Raw genomic sequence first — 27,373 nt, 5'->3', positions numbered from 1 at the left:
TCTAGCGGGACACGGTGCTGCAGTTGGTCGAGATGGCTGCATGTACAACACCAGGGTGGGGTGCAGTCGACATGCCGATTCACTTGCTTTGCTGTGGGCCAGAGGCGATTGGGACGACTGCCATCAAAAACATGACATGATCTGTTCAGGATGTCGGGTACAGTGACAACGCTCGCATGCATCCAACAACCTTTGAGAGGAAGACAGGATCGAGCTGGGGGTTTTTTTTTGGGGGGGGGAGGGAGGGGGGGTTCTCCAGATGCACAGGATCGAGCTGTTTAAAAGGCGTTTGCCGGTGTTTGACTGCTCCAGGCAAGGACCAACAATTAGGCAACCGAACATCAGAAATGCACGCTTGTGCAAATCAAAGCTCGAACTCACACAAATCATGTTTTACAGCACGAATCTGATGAACAGTCACAAGGGGCAGTGACCTCTTGTAATTTTGACAATCGACTCGACTCGAATCGTCGAAACGGCAACTTTGGGCAGCCCTGATCTCGAGCCAACCTCGTCCGGCAAGGGTCACCGCGACATTTGCCTGCAACACTTTTCTCCTCTCTTGATTTGCACGTGTTCTGAAGTCGCTTCGGCACACGCCAACTGCGCAGCCTTTAACATGCCCCGCCAAGTACACTCGACACGGGAGAAGCGAACACAACTGGTTCTACCCGCGCCAAACAATGTGACGTCGGCGACAGCGACATCAAGGACTGCGTAGACGACTGCGATGATGAGGGTGCCTGTGGTGATATCTCGCCGGTTCGCCGATGAGCTTGAACCAACGTGACCCACCTAAAACGTGCTTCGAGTTTTGTGCATCGAGGGCTGGGCATTTTCTCACTGTGCCTCTGGGTCCTTTGCCGGTGCACCAACCTGTCACGGGATTTGTCGAGGGCGCCAATGCGCTCCCGAATCTCCTAACAGTGGTCGAGGACTTTTTGTAATATTATAGCAAATGCAACACATGTCAATTCGTGGCCCCTCGGGATGCTGGCTACCAAGTGAACAAACGCTCGGAAATGGCGCCGGCGCGGCTTTTTCCACCAGCATGCCGCGAGGGCGAGGGCGAGGGCGCGGGCGAGGGCGCGGGCGGCCGCCGGCCGATCCCGCCTGGGAGCCACCCGCGGAGGATCGGGAGGAGCTGATGGCACATGCGGATGACCAGCGTGCGAAGCGGCGCGCCTCTGCGGGCGCATCTGGGGGCGACAAGGCGGCCACCCGCTCTCGCGTCCCGACCGTCGTGGTCGACGACGCCTACCTGGCCGAGGGCCGCAAGTGGGTCCAGGACCAGCGCCGACAGATGTTGCAGAAGGCGCTCTCGGCCTATGAGCTGCTTGACATCATCTCCGTCCACCTCCACCTTCGCCACAATGCCTGGAAAGCGGAGCAGGCGGCGAGCGGTGGGCGCACGGCCAAGCACGTGTGGGCCGAGGAGGTCGCTGCCGTGCTGGGCCGCAATGCCAATGCCTGCGGTGCCGCATGGAAGGAATTTGTGCTGCATCGACGGCTACCGCAGCACACGCCCAGTGGGGCCGCACGCGGCTACAAGCCCCGGCGCATCCGCCGCACCAAGAAGCTGCGCGTGGATATCCGCAACTTTCTTTTGGACAAGGAGCAAAAAGGCGAGCGCGTGGTCGCCGATACCCTGACGGATTTTCTCTGCGCGTCGGGGATACCTACCAGCCCACCTGCAGGACGCGGGCGGCAAGGAGAAGCTCGCGGTGCGCCGTTACGTGCAGATTCTCATTCGCGAGCTCGGGCTCCGCCGCGAGCGTCGAACCGGAACTCTGCTGTACCGTGAGAGGGAGCAGAACATGATGCGCCGCGATGCCTACGTGGGGACCGCACTGGCCTTGCGCTACAGGAAGCGGTTTGTCTTTATGGACGAGAGCTACATCCATCACCCTTACAAGCTCCATCACGACACGATGCATGAGTCGCTCGGTGACGGTCCCAGCAGGCGCGCCGCACAGAAAGGGCAGCGGTGTTGTTTTATCGCCGCCATCATTGGTGAGGACCCCAGGGTTCCCGGTCCCCTACGCCAGCCTGTTCATGAGGCACAACTTCTTGACGACACGTTGGATATCTTTGTGGGGGGCAAGCAGCCGCAAGACTATCATGGCATGTTCAACCGCGAATACTTTGAAGCGTGGATGGCCAAGCTCTTGGAGGCGCTGCGGCGGCGAGGGATCGAGGACACGGTGATTGTCATGGACAGCGCCTCTTACCATCGGTCCCTGCCACGGGGGGCCCCGCGCAAGGACATGACGAAAGCCGAGCTCATCGCTGCGTGCCAGGCGTACGACATTGAGGTTGACCCCGCCGCGAGCAGGGAGAGCATCTGGTTGGGTGCACATCCGCAACTCGCTACAAAGGTGCAGCCGGTGATTGTGGCCATGGCAGCGGCAATGGGGCACACGGTTCTATTCTCCCCGCCGCACTACTCTGATCTGCAGCCCATGGAATTGGTTTGGGCGCAGGTCAAAGAAAAGGTTGGCCGCGCAGACAGGGCTGATCGAACCTTTGACGAGGTCAAAGCAGAGCTACTCGCCGCGTTCGAGGAGCTGACGCCTGGCGACGTGGCCGGTTGCATCGATCACTCCTTTAAGCAGCTCGAGCGGTTGGCAACATCCATTGCCCTGCCCCAGTCTAATGCTTCCGATGCCTCGGACGACTCGGACTCGGACTCGGACTCGGACTCGGAATCCGACGATGGTTTTACCGTCACAGGTGGTGGTGCGGATGTTGACGACGAAGGCTAGGCGCGCCACCGAGACGGGGATTGGCCCTGTGTCACACTCTCCTGTCGCAATGCTTTCAGCCGAGCGAGGTTGTCCTCTCTTCCCATCCTCCCCATCCCTGCCCCCGGGAGGGGCGGGGAAATAATTGACATGGAAAAATTGACCCGCCCTCGGGAAATCCCTTGTAACTTTTGCCAGGAAGTTACAGTGAGTGTCGCTCGTGAGACAAGCCGCTTTCAAACGAATGTGAGAAACAGGGGTGTCGTGATCTATTACAAAAAAAGTGCTCGACCACTGTAAGGCATCTGCACAGTGAAATACACCCCTCGGGGGTATCTCAGGAAGCAAAGAACTTTTGCGAACATCAAAGCGGAGCGTGTAGCCGTCTTGTCTCGGATACTAAAAGAAGGATCCGATCCTCGAACAAATTCTCAATGAACTGTCTCTAAATCATGTTTTATGGTCGTATGGCCGCCACAGAGAAGCGATCTTTACGATAGCAGCGTCAAAAATTTGGCCAAAATTCAGGGCTGCTATCGAGGCTAGTCTGAGACGCATGGCTGCCGGGACGGCAGAGCAAATTCCGAAACACTGACTGCCATAATAGTAGACGCCTTTGCCAAGCACACTGAACAACATACTGTTACACAAAGGAGAGGTATATTCAAGATGACGCTTTATTAAAAGCACTAAGTCTTGTTTTTGTGGGACTCGAAAAAAACAGCGCCTTTGCGCATTTTATGCATGCGAGCTGGAAGGGTGGTTGTCTCTGACTCATCAAAGATTGAGCTGTAACTCGAGAACGTGAACGAAATGGATAATGTTGAACTATTATGGCAGTCGTGGTGGCAGCGTCGCGGCGCGTCACAGGAGTACCGTATCAAGCTCGGTTGTTTTTGGAGGCTCCTCTCACCTCATCAGCACTCATGGTCGTGTCAGAAAACAAGTTGATAGGAATCTTGACTGCACCTCACACTGTACCCTTTAACGTCATGCGTCATTCATTCGGACTGGCGGACTGTGCTTTCAACATGACGCTCGCTTACATGTCAGGTCTCGGGCGTGTTTTTCACCGCGGGACACGCCCACTGGTTGTTTTTCTTCCATCATGAGCAGCTATCAGAGCCGGACAAGAGGCGATCCGCCCACGGTGGACCCCGACGGGGCCCTTCGAGGGCCGAAGGCCGACCTTTCAGCAGGTCAGTCACCCCGTCTCTGTCTCTGTCTCCGTCTCTCTCCACCCGCCCCTGCCCCCACCAACTGATGGTCGTGAACCCCACCCCATTCCCATCCCAGGCTCGGAGCGCGCCCTGCTTGGGGTGAGCGCCGCCTTTCTCCGAGGACTCGAGACCCAACTCCGCCAGCAGTTTGGCGACGAGTTTGACAAGCTGACCACCTCGGACATTTGCACGCGCTACGTCATGCCGCTCACCAAGGCCCGCGCCTGCGCCTGGGTCGATCTGCTCCTCGAGGATCCTGGACAGCGGCCCCACCTGGCGCCGGCCACCGTGTTTGTGTCCCATGCCTGGAAGTACAGCTTTGCCACGACCCTGGCTACGGTGCTGTACCACGAGCGGACGGAGGTGCCGGGGGCCTACTACTGGCTCGACCTCGTGCCCAACAACCAACACGTTGCTGCTGACCGCCCGTACGAGTGGTACGTCTGTCGGTGTTTGTCGGGGTGGGGGCTGCTCGTGATTACTGACGGGGCGTTGGGTGTGGCAGGTGGTGCAAGACGTTTCAGGAGAACATCAAGGCGATTGGGCGGGTGTTGCTGGTGATGAGCCCCTGGCGCGACCCCGTGCCCATGACACGGGCCTGGTGCCTGTTTGAGATGATGAACGCCTTGAACGGGGAGGTGCAGCTGGACATTCGGCTGCCCGAGGCCGAGGTCGACGGGTTTTTGAAGGCTTTGGCACGGGACAGCGACGAGGTGATGGCCATGCTGGTGCGGGTGCAGGCGGAAAAGGCCGAGGCGTTCAAGGCCAGCGATCGGGCCATGATCTTCCAGACGGTGGAGGCGACGGTGGGGTTTGCGGAGCTGAACGGCCGGATCAAGGCGAAGCTGCGGGGGTGGTGCCTGGAGCAGGCACTTGTGGCGGGCAGAGCGCGAGAGGTGGAGGACGGCGAGGGGGCGGGGTTTGCAGACTTTTGCATGCAGATTGGACGGGTCTTGTACGACTTTGGCCAGTACGAGCAGGCGCTCGAGTACCACGGCAAGGCGTTGAAGATCCGATTGGCGACGCTGGGCGAGGAGCACTTGGACACGGCCAACACGCTCATAGGCATGGCCCACGCCTACATCTGCCAGGGCCAGTATGACAAGGCGCTCGAGTACCACGGCAAGGCGTTGACGATCTCTTTGGCGACGATGGGCGAGGCGCACCCCTCCACGGCCAGAACCTACACAGGCATGGCCCTTGTGTACGACAACCAGGGCGAGTACGAGCAGGCGCTCGAGTACTACGGCAAGGCGTTGACGATCTCTTTGGCGACGGTGGGCGAGGCGCACCCGGACACGGCCGCCACCTACAATGGCATGGCCGGTGTCTACGACAGCCAGGGCCAGTACGAGCAGGCGCTCGAGTACTACGGCAAGGACTTGAAGATCAAGTTAGCGACGCTGGGCGAGGCGCACCCGGACACGGCCACCACCTACAACAACATGGCCAGTGTCTACAAGAGCCAGGGCCAGTACGAGCAGGCGCTCGAGTACCACGGCAAGGCGTTGACGATCTATTTGGCGACGCTTGGGGAGGCGCACCCGGCCACGGCCATCACTTACAACAACATGGCCCTTGTCTACGACAAGCCGGGCCAGTACGAGCAGGCGCTCGAGTACTACGGCAAGGCGTTGACGATCTATTTGGCGACGCTTGGGGAGGCGCACCCGTACACGGCCACCACCTACAACAACATGGCCAGTGTCTACGACAAGCAGGGCCAGTACGAGCAGGCGCTCGAGTTCTACGGCAAGGCGTTGCAGATACAATTGGCGACGCTGGGGGAGGCGCACCCGCTTACGCGCCAAGTTCAAGCGGCTGTTGGCCGGTTAAAGGCAGCCAGGTAGATTGTGCTGGCGCACCACCTTGGATGGTATTGAACAGAGACATATCGTTTGCCTCTCTTTGCACGACGTCTCCATCAGACCGACTAGACACGTTCATCCAGTCCCGTTACAGCTGTCCTTGGGCAGAGCGTGCAGGTGTCACCCTATTTTGTAGTTGTTGTCGTGATGATTCTTGTGCTGTAACCATGTAAGTTAGGTTAGCTCTGGCCCTAGATCCGGCCCAACTTTACCACGCTGGCTCTAGCCCCAGGTCATGGTGACGCGAGCAGATGACGGCGGCGATGCACCACGGGCGGCTCATCTTTAAGATCTGGGCGTTGGGTTGGTGCGGCGTTTTGCTCTGGCTTTCAAGAAGAAGCAATTGAACATGTGTGAGGTGCAGTCCAAATTCCTATGAACTTTTATTCAGACTCGAGAAACAGCGGTCTCACTCCCAAACAAGCCAAAAACACCTGCAAACGACTTTTGAAGAGCTGGGTTTTGTGCATTTGGAGAAGAAAAAGTTAAATTTGTGCTTGCTGTCTGAGCATGCGAGCTGTAACTCTGACTCATCAAAGATCGAGAAGGTGAACGAAATGGATAATGTTGAACTATGACGGCAGTCGTGGCGCGTCACCGGAGTACCCGATCAAATTCGGGGCCAACTCCATTCGTCACAGATAAACAAGTTGAGAGACATCTTGACTGCACCTCACTTACATGTAAACCGATGGTCTTTTTTTTGGAATTTTTTTTTTATTCCAATCCATGGCCACGTCCCCTCGATCCCCATGGGGGCGGTTGTCTGAGGGGACTTTTTGTGGTTGTCGTGGGCTTTGGAGGCTGGTTCGAGGCACCAGTTGTGGGAGATGTGTGCCATGGCGTCGGGATGTTGCTTGGGTGTTTGAACTTTGAGGTGATCTTGCTTGGTTTTATATGTGAGCCAGATTTGAGCACCAGACGGCGACGATGCTGCGCTGGTGCTCCATCTGGCGGGGTCTTGAGCGGACACGGATATTGGCAGCTCTGGCTGAACTCTGGCTGGCGACTCTGAGGCGGACTGCGACTGCGGGGGGAGGGATCGGGGCGCGAGGTGGCGAGGGGGGATTTCTTCGGGTGTCGTGGGCTACAGCGGCTGGCTCGAGGTGCCCAAGGCACCAGTTGTGGGAGATGTGTGCCATGGCGTCGGGATGTTGCTTGGGTGTTTGAAGTCTGAACCCTATTCCGCTGGCTCTGGTGTCGGCCCGAGGGGTGGTGTGGCGCTCTGCATTGGGTGCTGTGGGTGCTAGCCGAGGGCCAAAGACCAAGGTGGGCTTTTTTTCTCCAAGCGGCCAGGCCTAGGCGATGCTGCGGACAAGCTGGGCGTTGAGCCAGGCGGGTGCCGGGTGCCACGGCGTCGTGCGCTGTCGGGATGATTTGGACGCAGTGTCGTTTAAATAAAACACTTGAATTTGTCACTGGGTCTGGAGCCCAAAAAAACAACTTACTCTGGTTGTGCTTGCTTTCTGAGGGGTCGTGGTGTCGAGAGCGTGAACGGCAGGCTTGTTGGAGCTGGGGGTTTGAAGTGCATTGATGTGTTGAAGAGCGGCGAAGGCAGTGCCATGTGTCTGGTTCAAGCCAGGATCAGGGCATTGTGATGTTGGCTGAACGGAGATCGAGGTCGTTGGCGCGCTTGGAAAAAAAAGATTGCGGTGACCACGTTTGTGTGAGCTCGAGCTTTGTGAGCGAGGGTGGACAAGGCTGTTTTGTGGGCGGAGCTTGAAATCATTGTGCGCGATGGCCCGGCGCGGCCTAGCACCAACCTGTTGGCAGCCACTGTCATTGACTTGGGAGGCCGTACGAGACGAGCCGTTTGGCGAAATGTCAAAGCCTACACATTTGAGGGTTTTTTTTATTTTTTTGTTGGACATGTTTCTCCCTTGGCATGCGATGCAGTATGACGCTACTTTGAGGCCGCTACTTTGGCTATGCTTTCTGGACTGTGGTCTTGATTGATGTGCGGCATTGACTGGTGGCGGCCACGACCAGGGAAGCAGCTGACACTCGGCCTGTGCAGACGGAAGCGTACTTTGGGATGATTTGCCAGCCTCTTGGGCCGGGTGAACACGCTCAACAGACGGAGGACTGGTGTCGGATGAAGAAGAGCCGAGGGATATGATTGTGAGGGTCGGGCCCGTCGGATGGTCGTGCTGCAACTGTCAGACGAACAAGTTGGAGGCCCCTCGCGTTGGCGCTGCGACGGAAAGCGTGACGGTTGGCCATGCACATGAATTTACAACAACAATTGTGTCGGCTCGAGTTTGAGTGTGCGGGTTGGTGTCATTTTTGTCGATTTGAGATTCAGTCGATTGTGGTTTAAGAATGGAAGAAGAAGAAAGAAGAAAAATCACGGCTCGGGACCATTTTGCCAGAGCCTGGTTGGGGCGGGGGTTGGATCTAGGCGGGGGAGGGGTTGTTGAGGGTTTGGTGTCGGACATGGACATTTGTGCACGTCGCGGGCCGTGCGTGATTTCTGAGCCTGGTTGGGGCGGGGGTTGGATCTAGGCGGGGGAGGGGTTGTTGAGGGTTTGGTGTCGGACATGGACATTTGTGCACGTCGCAGCCCGTGCGTGATAATTGCACAAGTTAGTTTGAGAGCCTAAACCCTCACGAATTCTAGGTGTCCCAATCGAATTTTGAATTTGAATTTTGAATTTGAAGAAGTGCCAAATATGCTGGAGCGAAGTGCTTCCCGGAAACTCAACAAATTTTAAATTTTGAATTTTAATGAGCATCAGATGAACTAGCAACCCAAAGTGTGCTCGAAATCACTTACTACATGGCAAGACACAGTGTGATTTAAGTCACAAATAGAGTCCTTGAAGTGTACCTAAAGTCACATCTAAATGATATGATACGTTTCTGCGGACAGAACATAATTGTGTGAGGCGCAGTCGAAATTCCTATGAACTAGTCAGACTCGAGAAACAGCTGTCTCTTTCCCAAACAAGCCAAAAACACCTGCAAACGACTTTTGAAGAGTTGGGTTTTGCGCATCTGATCATGTAAATTTTTTTTTCTGGGCTTGATGTCTGAGACAAGTTATGGTTGTTTTATGCAAGGGGTAGTTGTCTCTGACTCATCAAAGATCGAGAACGCGAACGAAATGAAAATGTCAGACTTTTTTGGCAGTCGTGGTGGCAGCGTCGTGGTGGGAGTACCCTATCGAATTCCTCTCACCTCACCAACGCTCATGGTCGTGTCCATTCGTCAGAAAAACAAGTTACTAGGAGTTTTGACTGCGCCTCACACGTATCATACTATTATTTTGTATTTTCACTGCTGGTCATATTTTGCACCCAAAACATCTGACGTTTGGCTCTGTAACGGTCGGGACATCTAATGTAAGACAAAATGGATTGTCAGACGGTAAGGCCAGTCGACTGACACAAGTTGACTGCATCCCTTGACCCATTGTGTCATTGGTTGCTTCCGCTGATAGGCCCAATCCAAACAAGCTGCAAGAACCCCCATTTCTTGCTGAACGACCCCTCCATCCCACTTTGTCACACTTTACCCCAACTGACGCGAACGCAGTGACGGTACCCCGCTTCCGCCGCCGCCGCCGGCCTGTCCGCGCTTCAAGGTGCCGCTGCCCCTACCCAAATTTATATCCAACCGCATGGCACCCTCTGTCGGTCCCCCCTCGGGGGGACCGCATATCAAACTGGATTATATACAGAGAAGATTAGCATGGCCCCTGCGCAAGGATGACACGTTAAAGCATGAAGCGTATAACCAATTTTTTTCGACGGCGAGGGCGCGAGTTTCATCGAGGTAGTCCCTGCGCAAGGATGACACGTTAAAGCATGAAGCGTATAACCAATTTTTTTCGACGGCGAGGGCGCGAGTTTCATCGAGGTAGTCCCTGCGCAAGGATGACACGTTAAAGCATGAAGCGTATAACCAATTTTTTTCGACGGCGAGGGCGCGAGTTTCATCGAGGTAGTCCCTGCGCAAGGATGACACGTTAAAGCATGAAGCGTATAACCAATTTTTTTCAACAAAATCGGCGACCATCGACCATCTAGACAGACAGACAGACAGACACGGCACGTTAAAGCATGAAGCATATACCCAATTTTTTTCAACAAAATCGGCGACCATCGACCATCTAGACATCATCAGACCAGCTCAAGCCAAGCCGCCTACGGCGTCAATAAGGTAGGGTTTCCCTCTGGGGGTTCCCAATAGATTAATCTCTCTTGAGTGTAAAGGATGGATAGTAGTATTCTGTCTCAAAAAAAAAAAAATTAAAAAAAATTTCAGAATCTGGAACATTGCTCTCTCTTCCTCTCTTTTAAATTTTAACCTTTCACATCTCTCTTGAGTGTAAAGGGTGGATAGTAGTATTCTGTCTCAAAAAAAAAAAAAATTAAAAAAAAATTTCAGAATCTGGAACATTGCTCTCTCTTCCTCTCTTTTAAATTTTAACCTTTCACATCTCTCTTGAGTGTAAAGGATGGATAGTAGTATTCTGTCTCAAAAAAAAAAAAAATAAAAAAAAAATTTCAGAATCTGGAACATTGCTCTCTCAACTTCCCTTTACATTTCAGCGGGGTTTCCCGTCTCGTTCACTGGCTCGGGGGAACATTGAAAGGGATTGGTATCAAGATCAATTGGCGCAAGCGTCACGTCTATTACTTCTTCTTCACGATGGGTTTGATTCTACCCTTCTGGGAGGTTTGGGGTTCGACATCAGACCCAATGTCCATCCGACTCAAACGATCAGCTGCACCAGGCACATCAGGCAGTTTCACTGGAGTCACCTTGTACGAAAGAAAAGTAAGTTGCTCGAGTGAGACTGTCTGAAGCGCGTCAACTGCCGCGCCAAGACTTGCATGACGATACTCTTCATCCTGCTCTTGAAGCTGCGCCGTGGGTTCATCGAGAGAGCCTTCTCTACCCCCCTCGATTGGTTTCAGTTCCACACGAGGAGCTGGTAAAGCAGCGTCAAATTCGGTCTCCGACGCGATGCCCCGTTTGGTAAAAGACGGGCGGCATCCTAGCAAAGCAGTGCCGGGGGTATCCTTGACGTAATTTTGGATTGCCTTCACGTGTGACGTCACGAAGGCATAGTTGGCTGATGGGCAGAGCAAGAGGATTGGCATTTGAGTAAGCAAATGGCAATACTGCATTCTCTTCCTGAGGGTGCTGATCGACAGCTGCAGCTCTCGTGAAACGCCCCAGAGGAAGGTGTCGGGGGGCGGGAATGCCTTCATTCCTTGCTGGAGGAAATGTCCGGAATTGAGAATCTGAATGCGCTTTTGAGTCTCCAATTGCTGGATGTTGATCTCGTTCTCCTTGAAACGTTGCATGAATTCAGCTGCCGACTTGACGCCATCAAGTGTTACCTGCCACGATGATGTTGGTGTTTAGTCATTGCCAACTGGGGCTCAAGAAGCTCGGGGGGGGGATAGCACTAATACTCACCTGCTCTGTGCAAGCCACTGAGATCTCATATTCAGCGTTGTGAACAGCCTGCTGAGCCTCGTCTTCAATCTTCATGAACAACGCCGTGAGCGCGCTCTTCTTGGAAACTGGGGGAGGCTTGATTGAGTTGCCTTTTTGTTTGTTCTTGTTCTTGCTTGGGTAGTCTATCTGTGAGGCATCGCGGGACTCTTCCAGGCCTTCTTGAGCAATCTGACGGAGTTCCAACATCATGGACCTAAACAACTTGCTGTCCTCAGCATTTTTCTTGGACAGGTTGTCAAAAGCCTTGGCGACACTAAGCTTGGCGACGTCATCCTCGAGTGCATCGTTGAGCACTCGCAGGGATTCCAGGAGGTCTTTCCCAGCTGAAAAGTCGCGAACAACGCGGCGCGGTTTGGGAGCGGAAAAGCGGCTAGACATGGCGGGGGGGAAAGAAAAAAATGCCACTGGCTCAGACCGCCTCAAGAAGCTAGTGTCATGCTGAGCTCAGCGAAGTCCGAACATGAGTCCGAACTGCAATAGTGCGGACTTGTTTTATAATCGATTATAAAACGAGTCCGCAATAAGTTCAAACCTCGACCCATTTTTTTACCCTTATAATCGATTATAAAACGTGTCCGCAATGAGTTCAAACCTCGACCCAATTTTTTACCCTATCAATGTCCGCACTCTCTTATTTGTACTTAAAATAAGGGGGTGATGACTCTTTGTTTTTATAAGTCATCGTACTTGTCAGCTAGCTCCTGGGGCACTGGCTTGGTAAAAGTTACAAAGTGACAAATGAAGTTTGGTAAAAATTACAAAGTGACAAATGAAGTTTGGTAAAAATTATAACGTGGCAAATGAAGCTTGGTAACAAAGTGAAATACATCTGAATTGGTAACTGTCTGGGGCATTAAGAACATGTTTGGCACAATGCCTCGTAATCCGCAGGGATATTACCAGATGCATCCCAGTCCTCTTTCGCCTGTAACACATAATCCAGATCCACATCACCACCACATGCCATGCAAATAATGTCATCCTCTACTCCGGAATCATTGGCAATATCTTCTTCGACTTGCATCCATTGGTCGCTCATTCGATCAAACCTATTGTTGAGCACTTCCGTTACTTCCATAAAATCCATAATATCACCATTGAATTCAGGTGATTGGATATGCTCCTCCAGATGATTCAATATACGATCTATCATATCTACATCAGTATTTAGTGGAAACCTTGATACTAAACTTCTTGCCAATGCGTCAAACCGATCCCTCAGCTGTTCCTTAATAGATAACAGCTCAACATCAGGTGACATATGTGATTGGGAGATATCCTCCAAATATCCCAGTACACGATTCAATAACTCTACTTCATCCATTTGATGATTTAATATGATCAATTTTCTTCACGTTCAGTATTCTCTACCCACTCTTGTGATAGATATTCAAGGGGCAATTCAAAGTCTGCATACACACGACTGGACCGCACATCGTCCACATTGAAATATATCTTTCCTTCCCTAGAAAAATAGTACTCATCGAGATATCCTGAGATATAATTGATTTTACCCCCTTTATATGAGACTTCAAATTCTCCATAATCATCCCTGCAAAATGACTGTATCACACCATTACTGTCCCATGATGTCTCTTCAAATGAATCTTTATTAGAGTATTTCTTGCAATAAGTCAGGACTCCATTTTTATTGTATCGCTCTATGTTTATATTGTCACTGTATTCCTCATTTTCCTTATCATATGCATTCCAGTTTTTCTCTTTCACACTACCATTCTTATGATAAGAAATAAAATTAGGTTCCTTGCTGTGCCTCGCAATGGTTCCATCCTGATACCAAATAAGACAATCAACGCTACCGTTACTATTATAAACGGTTAGCGCAGGTTTATCAGCAAAACTATGTAACCTACCCCCTCTACCTAACAATTCAATACGTTCGACCTTGCCATCTTTTTTGATTTCACGTTCTGTCATTTGTCCACTCATTACTATATTTATTATTAACATTTTTTTTTATAAGTCATCGTACTTGTCAGCTAGCTCCTGGGGCACTGGCTTAGGTTTCTCCTTTTCTTGTGCCTTTTGCTTTTGTATTTCCAGTGCCTTTTCCAGTGCCTTTTGCTTGACGGTTTCCTCTATGCGATTTTGGCTATCGGTTTGCACAATCTTCATGACCAGTTTGAGACCCAGATCGGCTTTTGGTCCATAGTTTAATGTGTTGACGCCGTTTTCGATGATAATCTCTTTGATGCAGCGCTTGACGTCCTCATCCTCCATCAGGGTTTTGGTTAGCCCTTGTACTTTGAGACCCAAGGCAACGAGGATGTGCTCGATAACTTTACTGCCGGTGGTAACCACGTTATTGGCTAACTTCATACTGGTTTGTTCATTGATGCTGTTGCGGACATGGAATTGTATAAAGTCTAGCATTTTATCCAGATCAGTCTGGTTTTTGGTGTAAAGACTAACAAGCCACTTTTCAGTGTCGGGTTCGCCCTCATGACCTTTGGTTTTCTTTTTAGGAATAATATGGAGTTGTTCCAGTTGAGGGAAATGCATTAAGTACAGCCTAATTTTTTGTACGGTGACCATTTGCTGTTCATCGCGTTCTTGTTCCGGTGTCTTTTCCTTCTTGAGTTTGGGCATTTTAGTCCACCAAGACTTGCCGTGTCCCAAGATGGTGCTGCCTTTGACCACTGGGTCTTGTTGTGGTTTGGATACGGGTGGTTGTGCTAAGGTCTTGGGCTGAAACAGATCTATGTCGCCAAATAATTCGTCCACCATGGCAGCTTTTCCTCCGCTGGATTTTGACATTAAGGATCCTAACATACTTTCCTTTCGAGCATCGGCTCCCACGTCCATGAACAGTTCGGGTCTCTCCCCCGCCAAAAAGTCGTCCTGGATTGCCGGAGCAGTTCCGACATTTTCCGGTTGGGAGTAATTGATGGGAATTTCCTGAGTTACTTGCTCGGGCTGTTTCTTGGTCACAGTGACGGTTTGCTTAGAAATTGGTTTTGGCTGGGGTTCCTCCACCGATTCCGGGTTTAGATTTTGTTTTTTGTAGGTATAAAATGTGGATCTTTTGATTCCGGGATTTTCGGCAAGTATGTCTTTTAGGGGTTTTCCCGATTGGTAGTCCTGGAGAGCCTGAGCATATTCTTGAGAGTTTTTAGGCATATATAATATATGGACGTCAATGAAAAACTGGACAATTTTAAGAGGTTTGTAAAAGAGGTGTCTCGGAATGGCGAGACTATTAAGGAATATGAAAACATAAGCTGGTTGAAGATGCAGGGTCTTGCTTATGTGCTTTTAATCCCACAGCGCCACAATTTGGATATGGTAGTGGGCGAAATGCAAAAGAAACTGGATTTTGATGATGAACACAAGGGCAAGTTCAAGCGCTATTTAGCATTTTTCATTGAGTATTTGGTAGGCGAAGCTCCTAGTGACGAAGAGCCAAAACAATTGACGTATGAGGAACATTTAGCAAAGATCATGGCTATGGAAAATAAGTAAAGTTCCTTAAGGTATATGAAAGCACACAAAACGAGTGTCGTAGGTCAAAACTCAGGTTCCATGCTAGTTATGAAGCAAAACTTGATCGCGGATGCTGGCAAATTACAGAGTGATATTGAGCAGGTGTTTAAGGATCAAGAGGATATCCTAACACGACCCAATATCGGCTACAGCCTAGCACTGACTGTCCTGGCTACTTGCGCTACAGCCTATTACCATGGCACCGACGAAGTAGCCAAGCTTGGGCTCAAGGCGGTTTACGCTGCCCTGGCTCAAATCTTTGGTATCAACGTAGGTCTAGCCGTGGGTTCAGAGCATGTCGATAATATTGCCTTTGCTGGGGGTTATTATTTGCTAACTGGCATGAGCGGCAACCTCCAACAATTTAATCAAAACAACGGTGTCGAAGCCTTGGTGGGTGCCGTGACAGGTTATGCTGCCAACTATTATTTCAGCAAGAATAATAATAAAGGTAATTAATATATGATCGTATTCCTACACGTTTCAAGTTCCAGTTTTACGGCGGAATTGCCGGGTTCGCTAATATGGAACAGGTGTTATCTGGAGAGCACCAACCTGAAATCCACTGCGGAATCCAGTGCCGTAGCAGTGAAGGTATGTATCGACAAGATTACCAGGGCTTGTGTCCTGACCGGTGATGGCGATCCAACTCAAGAGGCGGTCTCATTTTTCGTCACGGACGATGATTCCACGCATCCTCCCCAGCAAGTCATTATCAACGGTGCTCCCAATGAGCCTTTAGAACGATTAAATGTGGAAGTTGAGGGGATCGGGGGTCTGGCTTTGCAAAGCGATAGCTTTATGGTGCTCCGCTTTGAGTGCGATTAGACTTAAAAATAAATTTCCATAGAAAAGTTATTATATGGAAATTCACTATGAACGCTTATCCACCTTGCTCCGGAAACCCGCACCGATAGTGGAATGTCTTCACGATAAATGTAGCGACATTGACGACATTAATGGATGGATCTATTGCCATGAATGCCGGGATTATTTTCCCTATCAAGAAATGGTGACAGAATTCCCTGTAGATATGCAGTGTTACAACAATCAATATTCCTCGGTTAAGAATTTTGTTAAACATTTAGAGAGTTGGCAATGCCGATTTCCTGAGCTACCCGAGTACCAGCCTATCCGACAAGCTTATATTCGTTTTATGGATGCCTACGCCAAGTGTATTCAAAATTTCAGAACCCGTTTCATGAAAAGGGGCAAGCCAGCGGGCAGGCAGCGTAATCTTTTTGGTAACAAATATACTTTGTATCGTTTGGCTAAAATTATTGCTGAGACGGACTCTCGTTATCTGATGTGGGTTTGGGCGGTTCGACCGGAATTGCCAGTGGGTGCTCGTCGGTCAGAACTAGATGACCATTGGATTGAGTTAGAGCCAATGTTCCCCGCTGAGTGGCGATCAAAGCACGCACAATTTCAGCCGTTGTTTCGTCCACATTGTGAAAAGTCAAGGTGACGCGTTGACTACGACAGCAGCTACTAGAGATAGTTACTTGGTTACCTTCCCATCGGCATTTGAAAAGATTTTTTAAAGCCCTGAACATGCTATATATTATATGAGCACATTCATGATTGACTATCTGGTACAACCAGCCCTGGTGGGTCTCTATGTCCTAGGTAAAGATGTTTTATACGACGAATACCTACCCGATAATCCACATGTGTTAATTGACGTCGCCACCAACATGTTTGCTAAGTTAGTGTCAGCTGTGGTAACGGTCGAGTTTCTAGTGCCCTATACCACGCCCTTGGCTACCTGGATAGAACCCCTGTTTCACGGCGCAATTAACGGTGCTATCAAGCATCAATTTATCGACACTGACAGTCTTAATGCCATTAGTTTTGTGGAACAGGGTTTCCAGCAGGTGCAACCCACTGCCCTACGCCCCACCGGTCGAGTCCGCACAGTCCCCCCGGTTCACACGTATACTTTTGAAAATGGGTTTTTAGAGGGTGCAGGTTACAACTTGGCAGCTAAGCTGACAGTATTGCCTATAGAGAAGCTCATGGAATAAGGCATTTCTGGAATTTGAATGAGTTTATGAAACATAATAGTATATGGCAAGTGATCCAAAACTCAACAAGGACTTTGACAATCGCTATGATAATGCCGATCTCCAAATGGATCGAAGGGCTAAGGATATTGCGGCGGCTTATACCGAATACGACGAGATGAAAGCTTACAAAATGTATCTAGAAACCTTGGAAACAGAAGCCCGCGTTAGAGATCCCGGTGACCCCACTTCAGTTGAGATGACAGAAATAAAGGCAGATGGCACGGTTGAAAAGAAAACCGTAAAAATCACTGAATTACTGCCCAAACGCAGTGAGTTTGAACAAGCCCGTCGCGCTGTCATTGTCAAAATCAATAAGCTTAATGAAGCTGATTTAAAGCAAATGTTTGCCGAGTTCGAAACCGAATCCATCTGGGAATTAAGTTCTAAGGTAACCAATTTCCTTCTTGACAAGCGTCGCCGCAATCGCGTGGCTAAACGATTTGAGGCTTAAGTAATTTAATTTTCAATGTGCTCTAGGCATTCAATGTGCTCGAGGCATTCATATTTGTTAAGAATATATGAGTGTCTCAGAAAGACAAGGAAACAGTCGTCTTCACTTTCCCCACCTTAAGTCGTTAGTGGATCTCGAGAAAAATGTGACCCCCGTTTTTAATGGTTTGTATCGCTTCAAGAGACCTGAACATGCCGTCACTGCCGGCAGCTTAAGGCACGTTATTCACGAATTACAACCCAAGGTAGCTCCACCAGCTACCTTTTTCAACAGTGTCAACCAGTATATCGATGTGGACCTGCCCAAGCACATCCACTACGTTAACCAGACCGATCTTCATCTGGTTTTGACCAACAATGACATGGCTGGTGACAACTTTAATAGCATGCCCAGCAATTTGTTTTCGCGTATCGACATCCGGGTCGGCAATGAAATTAAGCAAACCGTTACTGATTTGGAGCAGTGGATGGATGCCGTAATTTACAAAGATCCCTGGGAACACGAACGCCATCAAGAGGCTAAGGTGTATGACGCTGCTAACTATGCCGTGGATTCCACCGCTGTTTTCGGCGCCTTGTCGGACAGTCCCACTATTCGCATCCCCATCACCTCATTGCTGACTCAATGCGGCATTCCCTTGGCTACGTGTGACGAGCAAGTTACGCTCCGGTTTTATTCCCAAGTGGCTAGCAACGTGCTAAATACAGGTAACATAGCCCTTAAGGAGTTTAAATTCATGCTTCGGGAAATCCGGGGTGATGACAGCGCCCTGCAGCAGATCTCCAAACCCAACCTGGACTGGCGTTTCCTAGAGCCCAAGCACGAGGAAAAGACCCTGAGCTTGACCGACGGGTCTACCACCACCTGGGTGCTCAACAACTTTAGCCCGGATGACCTGTGCTCCCACATGTGGGTTTTTGTCCGCAACACCAACCTAGCTGGTGCCAACCGTGATACCATGTTGAGTGATGTTATTGACCGCATCTGGTTGGAGGACGAATCCGGGCACAACCTGACCAACGGCATCCAATGGAAGGCTCCTGAGCTGCTGGCTATCAACTATCCCGATAACTTTAATAACACCGCCAGCCAAAGCCACGGTCTCTATCTGGTCTACTGCCCAGCCACCGACCCCCAAGCCGATTACCGCGAAGGTGTTATGTCCGGTGCCCAGCCTCTGGTTCGTAACATGAAACTACGTATTACTGCCCAGGCGACTGGAAACTATAACTGCACCGTTGTAGCCATGTGCTATAAGCACTGCCGCGTCCAAGGCGGACAACTCATTGTTCAATAATTAAATTAGCTTAGTGTGTTAATAATAAACCATTTGATGATTTATTATTATCAATTAAATTTTAACCATATTTATTGTAAAGATATTTGCCTCCGTAGTAGCCTCCTACTGAAACCGCTGTCAGAATTGCCATAGTTTGCAGTTTCATGGTCAAGAGCTGACCGCTCCATTCATTGAAGGCAAGGGCATAGGTGAGGTCACCACTGTTTCTCCAATGGTAATCGGCACGTCCAAAATAACGTCCCTTGCTGTTGCCACTACCGGCTAGTACACGGGTGCTCCAGGGTAAAAAGGACAAGCCAAGCAGCGCGCCCTCCTGCATACTTTTCTCGTATTGTTCCTGGGTGAATTCCGCAGCCCAAATATGCTCGCCAGCCTCGTACGCACTTATTGAAGGGGCAATCTGGGGGTACTTGTCCTTGTCCCATAATTCACCGTGTTCAGTTAAGGCGGTTTCAGGATCTGCTTGGTGTGTCCAAACCTCTGTGCCGTCTATGAAGTTGAGAGCATAGGGTTCACCAAGGGCATGCTGTTCAGTGCTGATCATTCCTAAAGGATCGCCTGTAAGCATCATGAAGTTGTAGTAGATATCTGACAAAAATAGTCCTGGCATATACTATAATGCATTCAGCAACTCTAATTGCTCAGATTGTAGATCACCAGATTCATAAAACTACCTAAAGCCATATAGGCAAACTGGTTTCGCTCCCTCCTTTGTGCCTCTGTCATGACATAAGCCTGTCCTAGAACCAATAACAATATAGCCGGATCCACACTCTTCTCCAATGCCTTCTTAAATTCACCAGGGACATACTGGCATATTCCCCCGCATTGACAGCCGCAGGCGTTTTGTGTGAACTGGTTGGGGGCAGCCATTGCATCCATTTGTCTCTTCAAATTGTAGTAATATTGATCCATATATTATAGATGAAATATTTTTGTGAAAAGTGCGGCAAGTTTTTCAAGACCAGGCAGGGATACGTTGAACACGGCTGTAGGAAAACGAAGAAAACCAAAAAGCCCAAGTTAGATCCAAATACATTTGCTGGGGGCATACTAGCGAGTCTTTACGCCGAAACCCGAGGTAAAGGTTACAGAGCCTTCAAGCAAATTTCGGGCAAGAAACCCGATCAGGGGCTAACACAAAAACTGCCAAAACTAGCCTCAGGGGAAGCTCCCGGGAAGAAGCCTGGTGCAATGGGCGCAGCAGACAAGGCGATCAAGTAATGTCAATCGAGGGCATTCATTAAAATTGAAAGCTGTATTCAAATATAATATACTATGAATACAATGAAAGACATAAAACTCCGTTCTTATCTTTGGCATGATCATCACACTGATCTAGAATTAGACATGTATGTTTCTGGGGCTGAGGATGGGAAATTAAGATTCATAATAGAACAGCACAAACTTACACCCATGACCCCGGAGATATACAAATTAGAACATAACACCATAGATTATTTCAACGCTCGTCTCAAATTAAAGGAGCAGTTAGAACATGCGATTATATTCGATTACAATCATAAGCTGACTGACGAGCGTGATGTTAAACTGGAATTTATCGACTGCAACTGGTTTGCAATTGGGGTAGTTCTGAAAGAGTCCGCCGGAGGTTTTAGTGCAAATGAAATTATCAAAGAGGTAACTTCACTTTTCCATCAAAACTGCAATGGATATATAATTTGCGAAGGGTTGTGTTAGCAGCTCATACCCTGGGAATCATCATGACGCCATTGATCTTGCGCATCTGTCCTAGCCGCTCAATAGAAATATACTTTCCCTCTGAATCAAAATACGAATCTTTTAATTCTCTTTTTGGTATATTTGCGACTCCAGGAACTTGCAGGCAAGTTGGGCTCTGGCAATCTTGTCCATTGGTTTTCCATTATACTCTACCTATTGTGTTTCTTCTAAGAGAAATCATAATAAAAATGATTTTGAATCATTTTTATTATTAAAGACCTAATTACCACCTAATAGCTATATTACCATGACGTCGTTGCCGCCTTTGCTGCTGACTGGGAGCTCTGATCGTATAGCGGTAATGCTCAGGGATGGGATAAGCCTTGACTACCTTGACCTTGTCTTCAGTTGCATCAGTGCAGTTGTTGTAAAAAACAAACTGGTAGTCCTGGGTGTTTGCCAGGGTAAACTCATGCAGCTGTTTATAATCCTCAAATTCGGAGATGCTCATAAACGGGAAAATATTATTTTGGATCGCGGCTTTACCTAACTTACGCCAGAAAATATAATCCACATTGCTACGAATAGTCGGGCTGACGGCGTTGTTACTGATCTGACTACTAAGGATCACGGTAATACTATAATGCCGACCAGCACTAGCTAACCATTCCAGGACTTCGTAACGCTTGGTGACCACAATGTCATCAAAAACCAGCAGGACATGATACTTCATTTTTGTTTGCGTCTGTGACCGGATCAGGTTGGATATAAAGTTATTCATAATTTCTGGTTTGGGATTAAAAATGGCTTTACGATCAAAAAAACTGTAACTGTGGTTGGTGGTCTGATTTAAGGCGGCAGTGGCACTAAAAAGATAGGCAAAATGACATCGCTGGTCTGGCGGTGCCGCTTCCATGAAATAATGAATCAGGCTGGCGATAAGCACTGATTTGCCGCTACGGCGTTGTGACATCAGTGTGATAAAGGTATCCCGTTCCAGGTTAAGATTTTGAACATTCATGAGCTCTTGGCGGGCTTGACTTTCCGATATTTCCTCCATATATAATATATGGATGATACAAATATTCAGACTGCACAAAGCGTTGAGAAACCTGAAGACATTGAAGAATCGATTCCTGAGACGACTGCGGACGTGGCTACAGAGGCTACGGGACTCCCTCCTGATAGTGATGGGGGGGACGCTGATAGTGTACCTGATGCTTCGGAATCTAGTCCGACATTGCAGGACCAAGTTCAAGCAGCGCCGACTCCGATGCCCGATCTCACCGGCTTTGCCAACCAAATCAGGAGTGACTTGGTCGATGTTCACAAGGAAGCCATGCAAAATTTAGCCGACCAATACCAAAACAAACTAAACGGCATGTTTGCTGATCGCGCCCGTGAACTGTTGCAGCGTAGCCAGACGGGTACTGCATTCTTCAGAACCGGTCATGCCATTGCCCGAGCCGCCTTAGAGGATGAACTAGATTAAACAAATATAATAGTATATGGGCTACTCGTTTTCTGATTTTATGAGCGATCTTACTAAACCAATCGGTGCAATTGTGCAAGTTCCAGGACAACTACTAGGAGGTGTTGGAGGGTCATCTCTCCTTGGAGGTAGTGGTGGACTGCTGGGTGCCGGTTTAGACCTCACTGGTCTGCCCCAATTAGCCATGGAAGGCTTGCTTATCTTTGTCGGGGTGGAACTCTTGTTTAAAATCATCGACCGGATCTAATTAATGTGCTTGTAAGGCATAAAGTATAGTAGTAATGGTCTGGAATCCATTTTCAGCTAGTTCATGGAAAAAGGTGGGCGATGATTTCGTTAGCGGTGTGACGGCAGGACAATGTGATGGCGGGGGCTGTGGCAGTAGCAAAGCGCATTCAGGTAACGTATATAAAGACCTAGGTGACGCCGCGGTTTCTGCCGTCACCTTTGGGCAATGTGATGGTGGCGGCTGCGGTAGCAAAAAAGCGCATTCAGGCAGCATATATGAAGACGCCTATGATTCTGTTAGGAGTACCACGCAAAGCGCCCTGCAGGTCTCCAGTCAGATTCCTGTCGTGGGACCCGTGGTGGGGGTTGGGTTGTCCTTAGCAACCAAGATTCCCGGTGTAGGGGGTTTACTAGGCAGCTTTCTGGGTGTCACGCCCCCAGATCCCTCTGTGCAGGATGCCCTTAACAATGGGCAGCAACTACCCGATGATGCCACAGCGGAACAAAGATTGGAGTACTGGTTTTACTCACAACCACAATCCACCCAACAAATAATTTTGTACGGTGCATTGGGTTTGGGGGCATACATCACCCTCGAGCTCTTAATCGACCTCATTGATTTGTTGATTTAACATTTAAATTAACTAAGGGTTTTAAAATGTAAAAAAATAACTAATTACAATAAGTAATGGAGGGTTCTTTCACTATAGCAGATACTTGGTTACGAACTTATGGTCAGGGTATTGTTAGGGAATATCGAATTGGTAATGACGTTCCTATTTGGATAGTAGAAGACGGATTCGTGAAATATACTAATTTGAACAACAATAAAGTCACCTATCATAAGCGAAGCATACTCGCTGGCTTGACACGGCAACCAATGTCTAATCTACCATATGAGTGGTAAGGGAGTATTGAAATCTTGCAAGCTCGTCATTATACATTATCATATACAATAAAGTATTGTAATAATTCCCCTAGGTTATATTTTCTTATATAATCTCCCATATAACATGGCATAGCATTTCATTTTTAATTGATTTAAAAAAATTATCATATTACTTATATAATGACGAAGCGTGTAAGTACAAGAAATGGTAAAACACTTCGTATTGAATGGCTCAATGACAAGGGAGAGTATCATCGGTCCGATGATGAACCTGCCGTTACTATCTATAACAAAGACGGCAGTATGGGATGCCAGATTTGGTACCAGAATGGGTCGATACTTAGGAATGAGGACGATCCGGCATTTATCTCATATTACCCCAATGGTGGTGTTAAGGAGAAGAATTGGGTTTGGCGGGTTGACTGCGATTACGATGAAGATGGCAACAGATATGATTTTGTTCGTAAGTACAAGGAACGGAAAGAAAAGTATTCCAAAGATGGTGTCAAATATTATTATTATTTGGAGTATCTTCATCGTGTGACAGAGAAAAAATATGACAAGGACGGAACTATACTGTCCATTTCTGAGCGAGAAAAAGGGAAAGACGAAAAGGAATGTTTTTTCATTCAATATCGAGGTGGTTTGATTGATTACGTTCATACTACCAGCGGTATTTATTTGAAGGTAGAAAATGGCAAATATATACTTAAAATAAATAATGGCAGTTGGTATGCCCTGCCACCCCAACTGTTTGAACAGTGGGTAGATAATACTGAGTTGCTACCATGAACTGAATGCTATGTTCTCCCATCTCTCTCGATAATTTTGATTGAAATATACCAGCCCCAATCCAGTAAGACCTATGGCAGCCAGGACGAGAGCCGTATGTTTATGGTAGTAGCTCCAGGCATCGTCCTCGTATTCCTCAAAACTATAATTCCAAGCGCCTAGACCTTGTTTCTGGTTATGCGCTTGGTCTTCAAACTGCTTTTTGTGGTGCTCAAGGCGGTTGTGGTATTGTTGCTTTCGTAAAGATTCTGACATTGCTATATAATATATGGAAGGTAATTATCATGCATATCTGCAACGCCTCAAGGATAAACGCAAGGCAAAACAAATTAAAAATAGTTTCAACTGGGAAGTGCACGGTGATGGCAGTACCCAGCCTCTCAAGCAAGTGCAAGGCAATCGTCCTGAGCAAGGTATCACGCAAAGACGTACTAAAATAGCGGAATCAGTCAAGTTTTCGGGGCTGCCCAAGATGGGACAAGCCGGTCGACACATCAAAGCCAACTCAGAACCGCCAAAAAAAAACGCGGGACAGGACTCGGGAAGTCTGAAGAATCTGGGTAATTTTGATAATACCATTAAATCCCCTCCGGATGGCTTATTCCAGGGAGATTCTCATCAAAGCATTAAACCCTGGCAACTGCCCAGCGATACCATTCCCATTATGATGACTACGCCTCCCATCCGCGTGACCGGTCAACCCCTATTTCCCACCACCAAGTCCGAAGTGGTAAGCGCTTGGAAAAAGCTTTACGGTATTCCTAGCAGACCTTTAAAAAAAACGGTCATGAGTGATTTCGCTGCTCCTGCTCCTGCTCCTGTTCCTGCTCCTGCTCCTGCTCCTGCTCCTGCTCCTGCTCCTGCTCCTGCTCCTGCTCCTGCTCCTGCTCCAGGTAAACCAATTACCCCTGCTCCTGCTCCAGGTAAACCAATTACCCCTGCTCCTGCTCCAGGTAAACCAATCAAACCTGCTCCTGCTCCAGGTAAACCAATCACTCCTACTCCGGCTCCTGCTCCAGGTAAACCAATCACGCCTACTCCAGCTCCTGCTCCAGGTAAACCAATCACTCCTACTCCAGCTCCTAACGAGAATCAAGAATTTGCCCAAAAGTATCAAGAGTACAATCAAAAAGTCAATCTAGATCGTACAGGAATGACCCAGCAACAGGAAGATGACCTTGACAAAGAAATTCAAGATCTAGGGAATCGATTGCAAGACATCAGCAAAGCCCAATATTCGAAAGCCGCCGCTGCTAGCCTCAAAAATAGCCTTTCTACCATGACACCAACCGAGAAGCAAACTCTATCTGAGTTGAATAAAGGCGGCGCCATGGAAAAGGCAGCACGGGCTATTTATGATACATCTCTGGAAAAGGCTTTAGCAAAGAGTAAATCTAGTGCGGATACGGCTTTGGCTTTCCGTGATGCCGCCCTAAATTCAGGAGATGCCGATGCCATCAAGATATTCAATGGCAACTTGCAACGGGTTGTTCTGTGGCTACAAGCTGGCGCTCAAGAAAAGATTCGGAGCGCGGCGGATGGGCTTATGAGTATGGATGCAGATGCGCTAGCTCAGGCTATTAAAGACGGTGATGCTGACTTACAAGCTGCCATCCTAACTCAAAAACAGGTATATAGTTCTGAGTGGCGCAATAAGTTCGGGGACTACAAGAACACTCTGAGGAGTCAGTACAATGCCCAGCAATTTAAGAACGCCATGAAGAAAGTTGTGAGCAAATCGGTAGCGGATGCAAAGACAGACATTGTCAATCAATTAACAGACATGCTTACTTTCGTACCCTCTTTTCATTCCAAAGTTCCGCCCAGCTATGAAGAGTCTGTTAAAGAGATGGTTGATTCAGACTTTGTGCAAGCTGTACAATCTCGGGTCAATGGTAAGTTGAATAAGGATGTGTTTGGCAAATTAATCACCGAGTCAGCAAAACGAAATGGCATTAAAACATGATAATAATTAACAATCATAGATTGACTTGACTTAAAAATGATTTTATTATTAATATAATAACATGCCAAGAAAAGCTGGCGAGATTGAAAAGGTGAAATCCGACTATGGACAAAGATATCGAACTGATGAACAATTTAGAAGGCAGGTGCTTGAGCGTCTGAAGCAGAAAGTAGCTTGCGAACACTGTGGCAAGTGGATTAGCAAAGTGAACCTGAAGCGCCACCAGGGGTCGAAGAAATGCCTAGCGGGACGAGATTCAAAAGTAACTACCAAGGTCAACATACAACCCATCAAACCAGCCTTTAAAACTTTAGAAAGCTTAGGCAAGTTTGAAGAGCTCCAGGAACAGCTTTCTGGACTCCAGGAACAGGTCTCGGGTCTTCAAGAACAAATGGCTACATTAGAGGAACAATTAAATCAAAGCACTTAAAAAAATGATTCATTATAAATCATATTATTATAATGAATCAAGATGCTTTTCAAAGGGTGTGGAACAAGGCTACGGATACCAAAGTAGCTTCTAAGGGAGAGTCAATCAAACAACTTAAGGTCAAAATGCCAGCCAACAAGACCAGTTTCAATTACAATGATATTATGCACGCCAGCCAGCAGGTAAGGCTGCTAGTTGACAAACATCGTCCAGGTCAGTACGAGATGTCAGTGGCGGTAAAACATGGGCATAACGGACAGTGGCGGAGTGGTAAATTCCTTGCCACCAGTGAACCCAGCATTTACATTTGGAGTCCTGATGACTACGATGATTTAGAGGACGATGGCGAGGACTTTGCCGAGGATTTTCAGGCAGTTGATGCTCGCATATACTTCAAGCTTGCTTAAAATTCATCACTCCAGTGCTTAATGCTTTTTTTTTAAATTTCTATATTAAAGAAAAAATGATTTATTTAATATAGAAATCATGGACAAGGAGATAGTGTTTTATCGCGACCATCCCAAAGACCCGGATAATCGCATGCAAATCGGTCGTTTCTACAAATACAACCGAAATACCAAGCGCCAATTGGTTGGTGAATTTGAAACTGATCGGAGAAAAATAGTTTGGTCACCGCGACGTCGTGAGTCCTTTTGGGGCTGGAGGAAAGCCTGTTCTGAAAACATCACCTTTATACCCATTGGGGATAAGAGGATCATCTTTCGGGACGTCGTCAAGCAATACCGTAGCTTCTACCAACTCACCCTAAAAACCAACGGCTTCTTAGATCCTACCCAGGGTTCGATCAATAATATGTTAGTTGCTGCCCTGATGAATTCCATGAGCAAGAATGTCCGCAGTCACTTACATGATGCCGATTGTGAGGTACAACATGTTGTCAAGCAAGCCTTCATGGGTGGAATCATGTATGCCGAGAAGGACTGGCAGGGACAGGCTTGGAAATACGACATTACCAGCTGCTATCCTAGCATCATGAACAGTGCCAATAAATTTCCTTTAGGCAAACCAGTCTTCAGGCGACTGGATGCCATTGAAGTTTCTGATCTGGAACGTCCCGCATTTTACCTGGCTGAGATCTCGGGACAGCATCCACTTATGAGAAACACTCAGAGTGGACGTCCATTGGGATTCAAATGGTACACCAATGTGGACATCAATATAGCACTCCAGCTGGATCTGGATGTCTTTCTGGATGGCGAACATGAATTTAATTGTCTCAGATTCACTCATAGTGTCCCAAG

The 27,373-nt window shown here is 48.4% G+C and overlaps 9 protein-coding genes across 9 annotated transcripts; 5 read left to right on the top strand and 4 right to left on the bottom strand.

Annotated features, from left to right (window-relative positions):
- Nucleotides 1-1,051: 1,051 nt before the first annotated feature.
- MONBRDRAFT_6507 (uncharacterized protein) lies at nucleotides 1,052-2,765 on the top strand (the record flags this gene model as incomplete). The annotated part of the gene is made up of 2 exons (XM_001743967.1): nucleotides 1,052-1,636; nucleotides 1,698-2,765. 2 exons carry the CDS (start codon nucleotides 1,052-1,054, stop codon nucleotides 2,763-2,765), a joined length of 1,653 nt encoding a protein of 550 aa, XP_001744019.1.
- Nucleotides 2,766-4,743: 1,978 nt separating this feature from the next.
- On the top strand, nucleotides 4,744-5,814 carry MONBRDRAFT_14946 (uncharacterized protein; the record flags this gene model as incomplete). Its single annotated transcript, XM_001743966.1, has 1 exon — nucleotides 4,744-5,814. The coding sequence occupies one exon, from the start codon at nucleotides 4,744-4,746 to the stop codon at nucleotides 5,812-5,814; it is 1,071 nt and encodes a 356-aa protein (XP_001744018.1).
- Nucleotides 5,815-10,027: 4,213 nt separating this feature from the next.
- Nucleotides 10,028-11,689, bottom strand: MONBRDRAFT_31573 (uncharacterized protein; the record flags this gene model as incomplete). The annotated part of the gene is made up of 5 exons (XM_001743723.1): nucleotides 11,266-11,689; nucleotides 10,505-11,186; nucleotides 10,268-10,309; nucleotides 10,145-10,186; nucleotides 10,028-10,065 (listed from the first exon to the last, which is right to left on the bottom strand). Exons 1-5 carry the CDS (start codon nucleotides 11,683-11,685, stop codon nucleotides 10,028-10,030), a joined length of 1,224 nt encoding a protein of 407 aa, XP_001743775.1. The 5' UTR covers nucleotides 11,686-11,689.
- A 1,595-nt stretch (nucleotides 11,690-13,284) lies between these two features.
- MONBRDRAFT_23655 (uncharacterized protein) lies at nucleotides 13,285-14,448 on the bottom strand (the record flags this gene model as incomplete). The annotated part of the gene is made up of 1 exon (XM_001743722.1): nucleotides 13,285-14,448. One exon carries the CDS (start codon nucleotides 14,446-14,448, stop codon nucleotides 13,285-13,287), a length of 1,164 nt encoding a protein of 387 aa, XP_001743774.1.
- Nucleotides 14,449-14,625: 177 nt separating this feature from the next.
- MONBRDRAFT_23654 (uncharacterized protein) lies at nucleotides 14,626-15,639 on the top strand (the record flags this gene model as incomplete). Its single annotated transcript, XM_001743965.1, is given in 4 exon segments — nucleotides 14,626-14,703; nucleotides 14,899-15,081; nucleotides 15,306-15,325; nucleotides 15,345-15,639. 4 exon segments carry the CDS (start codon nucleotides 14,626-14,628, stop codon nucleotides 15,637-15,639), a joined length of 576 nt encoding a protein of 191 aa, XP_001744017.1.
- A 752-nt stretch (nucleotides 15,640-16,391) lies between these two features.
- MONBRDRAFT_23653 (uncharacterized protein) lies at nucleotides 16,392-18,628 on the top strand (the record flags this gene model as incomplete). Its single annotated transcript, XM_001743964.1, has 3 exons — nucleotides 16,392-16,721; nucleotides 16,879-17,268; nucleotides 17,513-18,628. 3 exons carry the CDS (start codon nucleotides 16,392-16,394, stop codon nucleotides 18,626-18,628), a joined length of 1,836 nt encoding a protein of 611 aa, XP_001744016.1.
- A 61-nt stretch (nucleotides 18,629-18,689) lies between these two features.
- MONBRDRAFT_23652 (uncharacterized protein) lies at nucleotides 18,690-19,546 on the bottom strand (the record flags this gene model as incomplete). Its single annotated transcript, XM_001743721.1, has 2 exons — nucleotides 18,690-19,189; nucleotides 19,306-19,546. The coding sequence occupies 2 exons, from the start codon at nucleotides 19,544-19,546 to the stop codon at nucleotides 18,690-18,692; spliced, it is 741 nt and encodes a 246-aa protein (XP_001743773.1).
- A 1,051-nt stretch (nucleotides 19,547-20,597) lies between these two features.
- On the bottom strand, nucleotides 20,598-21,335 carry MONBRDRAFT_23651 (uncharacterized protein; the record flags this gene model as incomplete). The annotated part of the gene is made up of 1 exon (XM_001743720.1): nucleotides 20,598-21,335. The coding sequence occupies one exon, from the start codon at nucleotides 21,333-21,335 to the stop codon at nucleotides 20,598-20,600; it is 738 nt and encodes a 245-aa protein (XP_001743772.1).
- A 1,768-nt stretch (nucleotides 21,336-23,103) lies between these two features.
- MONBRDRAFT_6501 (uncharacterized protein) lies at nucleotides 23,104-26,518 on the top strand (the record flags this gene model as incomplete). Its single annotated transcript, XM_001743963.1, has 5 exons — nucleotides 23,104-23,386; nucleotides 24,609-24,638; nucleotides 24,699-24,770; nucleotides 25,158-25,610; nucleotides 26,325-26,518. 5 exons carry the CDS (start codon nucleotides 23,104-23,106, stop codon nucleotides 26,516-26,518), a joined length of 1,032 nt encoding a protein of 343 aa, XP_001744015.1.
- Nucleotides 26,519-27,373: the final 855 nt, after the last annotated feature.

The sequence above is a fragment of the Monosiga brevicollis genome, genomic scaffold, assembly GCF_000002865.3.
Source record: "Monosiga brevicollis MX1 MONBRscaffold_4 genomic scaffold, whole genome shotgun sequence".
Lineage (NCBI taxonomy): Eukaryota > Choanoflagellata > Craspedida > Salpingoecidae > Monosiga > Monosiga brevicollis.
Note: the sequence above shows the minus strand (reverse complement) of the source record. Positions and strands in the feature narration are given on the sequence as shown.